This window comes from Sinocyclocheilus grahami, unplaced genomic scaffold (genome assembly GCF_001515645.1).
Source record: "Sinocyclocheilus grahami isolate Dianchi unplaced genomic scaffold, SAMN03320097.WGS_v1.1 scaffold690.1, whole genome shotgun sequence".
Classification (NCBI taxonomy): domain Eukaryota; kingdom Metazoa; phylum Chordata; class Actinopteri; order Cypriniformes; family Cyprinidae; genus Sinocyclocheilus; species Sinocyclocheilus grahami.
In genome coordinates this window covers 312,135-316,415 of record NW_015505869.1, presented here as the reverse complement: position 1 = coordinate 316,415, position 4,281 = coordinate 312,135, and the positions used below count along the sequence as shown (strand labels likewise).

Genomic DNA, 4,281 nt, shown 5'->3' with positions numbered 1-4,281 from the left:
GAGGAGGAGGAGGAGGAGGAGGAGGAGGAGGAAGAGTAAAAGACAACCTCTTTTGTCACGTTTCTCTTTTACACCTGTCTTTCGGACTTTCAGATGATGAGGATGATGAAGACCTCAGATCACCTTTTGCTGCATTTCCTTCATTGCACTTCCAGTTTGTTCTTATTGTATTTATGCAACAGCCAGCTATCAGATTTGTTCATCACATGACATCAATATTACTCACATTCTTCATTGTCATGTTTTACTCCAACCAAACATTTCTAAACTCACATGTGTGTTTGTGTGATGATCATCGCTCGTGACTGTGTGAGACTGTGTGAGCTGTTACGGCAGCTTTATTTAAGCACTGCAAACTCATGTAAGGTTGTGTGTTTTTGTCTGGAGACGTTTTCCTCCTCTTTCACCATCTGTCACAGTAGCAGCACTCAACAGATATTTGGAGACACGTGTTAAATGTATGTTTATTTGATTAGGAATGTCTGTAGATTATATTTCTTGAAATGTTTTTTAGATATATACGCGTTTGATAAAGTGCAGATTGCATTGTAATGAGAACACTACAAATGTAGTTATTCACTTTTAAAGATTAAATTTTGATCACAAACACTGTAAGTTGTTGTGCTCACTTAAAAAACAGAGTCATTGAAAGTTGTTAAAACAATTTATGACAGTCATAATCCAGTGCATCCTTGGCTGCTTTTGTACAACTAAGGAAAATATTAAAGGACACAATTCATTAAAATGTTATTTTACTAAGCTAATTCCAAAATAAACGAAGAGTAAAAATTAAACCGCATCGTGTCCTACAACATCAAAAAAAAAGTTGGGAAAGTTTGCCTATTACAGAACATCACTCCCCCCACCCCCTGTATTTTTCATATTTTGGTCACTGTTACGTTTAAGGATTGGACACATCCTGAAGTATAGTCAGGGGCATTAAGTTCAACTTTGTTTCGAGTTTCAAATTAAAACTAACAGCACACTCTTCGCCAGATGGCGCTGTGTTGTCACAACTATACATTCAATGTGTTGTCTCAAGATATTTTGGACATAAAACAGTTGTGACCCTGGACCACAAAATACATAAGCTTTCTATTGATGTATGGTGTGTTATGATAGGACAATATTTGGCCGAGATACAACTATTTGAAAATCTGGAATCTGAGGGTGCAAAAAAAATCTAAATATTGAGAAAATCATCTTTAAAGTTGTTCAAATGAAGTTCTTAGCAATGCATATTACTAATCAAAAATTACGTTTTAATATATTTACAGTAGAAAAAAATTACAAAATATCTTCATGGAACATGATTTTCACTTAATATCCTAATGATTTTTGGCATAAAAGAAAAATCGATAATTTTGACCCATACAATGTATTTTTGGCTATTGCTACAAATATACCCCAGCGACTTAATTAATTAATTAATTTATTCATTACATTTATATAGCGCTTTTCTAGGCACTCAAAGCGCTTCACATTGTCAGGGGGTATGTCCTCGTCCACTTGAGACTGCTTAGGACTTACGACTGCTTTTGTGCTACAATTCTGTAATTCTGCAACAGTTAGACAAGACTTTAACCCAGTACTGGGAGGATGTGTAAACATTTCAGGCCCCACTGTTGAGTTTACTTTGAAATGGGAGACTAAGTTCAACAGCAAACATGGTTTAAAATGAGTGGAATCATCACTCAGTACAATGTGGTCTCTGTATGGACCTTAAGAACATTGCTTCCTTCATCTGGCTCACAGACAAATTTAGCAACATCTGTCCTGCAACAGAGATTTTATTCTTCCTCCTTTATTTTGGGCATTTTATAAGTCCTTGTAGTGCCTTTGGGCCTCTGAGGGTCTCCCTCAGCGTCTTCGGTTTCAGCAGCTGTGGGCTTCCTGTGTCTCTTTTCTCTTTTGTATGAAGTCTGGTCTCTCCTTCAGCATATGGAGCTCAACAATGCATTAGCACTCATGTGTCTGAAAGTACAAAAAGATTTTACTCTGTCAATGTGACACTTACGTGCATTTAACCATACATTATCACATGACTCATTAATGCTGACTAACGATGAAAGGATCATTGTAAAGACTTAAGTAAGTAGTTAGCACTACTACTAACGGTGTAGCCATCTATCAGTGCTAGAGTCGCCCAAATTCACTTTTAACAAATGTATGTTTAAATGTAAAGACTTTTTCTTCTTGGAGACAATATAAGGGAGCAATTGTGAGCTAAAAAGACACAACAATGAAACGTCATGTTTAAATGTAATTTTTTTATTTAATTTAAATTTAAATTTAAATTTAATTTAATTAATTTTGTTTTGTTTTGTTTATTTTATTGTATTTTATAGTATTTTTTTAATTTTTTTATTTTATTTTAATTTTTTTAATTTTAATTTAAATTTTTTTTTTTTTTTTTAGTTTAGTTTAGTTTAGTACATCTGACCCAGCAAGAACAGTTTATGTTTTTAAATAGCCTTAAAATAAATAAATAAATACAATTAAATAAAATTAAGAATAAGGATTTTTAAAGCTAAATTGCATGGGTACAATGTATGACTGATGATTCCACAGGTGTCTCTTTCAATCTTGCCTCAAGCTGTTTAAACAATGTGTGAGAGCAGTGTGTTTTAATCATTTATGTACCATATTTTGAATTGTGTCTTGTTTGTGCAATTTTAATTCCCCTGGCGTGTTTTTCTTCCCTTGTTTGCTATCTATTCTGTAGCCTGATGTTATTGCTCACTGTAAAAAGTAAAGAGAGCGAAGAGAACTATTGAACTGCATCTATTTTATTTGCGCATGTTGTAAATAGACTATAAATCATTAATTCAAAGGACTGCTGACAATGTTTTTACGATGATTCTCATGTATAATTCATGAGCAAAGTCTTCGCTGTGGTAGTGTTGGTCACTGCGCTCGCGGGGCGGAGTTGAAGCGCCAGCGCCTGTCGTGGTCCGCTGAAGTGCGTTTCAGAGTCTGAACCATGAAGATCAGAAGAGCTCACTGGGAGTAGTGCGGACGTTGTGCAATATGTAAATATGACACGTTATTTGTGTGAAGTTATAATGCAGCTGCGCGCGGACCCTGCTGCTGCCGCTGACCTCCATCAAGTGTTCAAGATAAAGTCGCACAGACAGTGATAACAGAGACCGGACTCATACAGGACAAACCCGCAGAAGAAGAGTGTGCCTGCGATACTGGAGGAGAGATGGGGAACGCAGGGAGCATGAACCAACACACTGACCCCAGAGGACACCACATGCCCCTCAAACTGCCCCTGCCCGAGCCGGCCGAGCTGGAGGAGAGATTTGCGCTCGTCCTGGTCTGTACTAATGACCTTACGATTATCAGCTGAACAACCAGAGAGAAACCTGCACTTGCTTTTCACTTCTTTCTTTGTTGCACTTCTATTCTATTCTATTCTATTCTATTCTATTCACAGTCAAGGTATATAGATCCCGTTTGTAGACTTCTGGAGAGATGTTACTTTGCCATTTTACTTTAGGCTGCTATTCTGTTTAATTCTGTTAGCTTGGTAGTAGTTGTTATTTTATTAATTTACATTTAAAAGTATATAAATTTGTTTTGTAGACATGTAACTAGTTGTTTACATTGCTGCTATTCTGTTCTGTTAACTTGGTAGTAGCCTAGTTATTTGATTTATTTATATTCAAAAGTATATGGATACCTTTTTGATATATAAAGAGGTTTGATATGCCATTTTACATTTATTCTATTCTATTCTATTCTATTCTATTCACAGTCAAAGTATATAGATCCCGTTTGTAGACTTCTGGAGAGATGTTACTTTGCCATTTTACTTTAGGCTGCTATTCTGTTTAATTCTGTTAGCTTGGTAGTAGTTGTTATTTTATTAATTTACATTTAAAAGTATATAAATTTGTTTTGTAGACATGTAACTAGTTGTTTACATTGCTGCTATTCTGTTCTGCTAACTTGGTAGTAGCCTAGTTATTTGATTTATTTATATTCAAAAGTATATGGATACCTTTTTGATATATAAAGAGGTTTGATATGCCATTTTACTTTTATTCTATTCAATCCCATTCTATTCTATTCTATCCCATTCTATTCTATCCTATCCCTGTAGACATGTAACTAGTTGTTTACATTGCTGCTATTCTGTTCTGCTAACTTGGTAGTAGCCTAGTTATTTGATTTATTTATATTCAAAAGTATATGGATACCTTTTTGATATATAAAGAGGTTTGATATGCCATTTTACATTTATTCTATTCTATTCTATTCTATTCTATTCAC

The 4,281-nt window shown here is 34.9% G+C and overlaps 2 protein-coding genes across 3 annotated transcripts in view; both read left to right on the top strand.

The window, feature by feature from the left end:
- LOC107559533 (myosin light chain kinase, smooth muscle-like) overlaps window positions 1-1,077 on the top strand; it is a 97,001-nt gene extending 95,924 nt beyond the window's left edge. The window contains exon 30 of the mRNA XM_016243391.1: window positions 13-1,077. Coding sequence (XP_016098877.1) covers window positions 13-39 — 27 coding nt within the window. The 3' untranslated portion in view covers window positions 40-1,077. The remainder of the gene's footprint in view (window positions 1-12) is intronic.
- Window positions 1,078-2,934: 1,857 nt separating this feature from the next.
- Window positions 2,935-4,281, top strand: part of fmnl2a (formin-like 2a) — a 103,345-nt gene continuing 101,998 nt past the window's right edge. For both annotated transcript variants that reach the window (XM_016243394.1, XM_016243396.1), the window contains exon 1: window positions 2,935-3,322. In XM_016243394.1, the coding sequence (XP_016098880.1) occupies window positions 3,209-3,322 (114 nt within the window). In that variant the 5' untranslated portion in view covers window positions 2,935-3,208. The remainder of the gene's footprint in view (window positions 3,323-4,281) is intronic.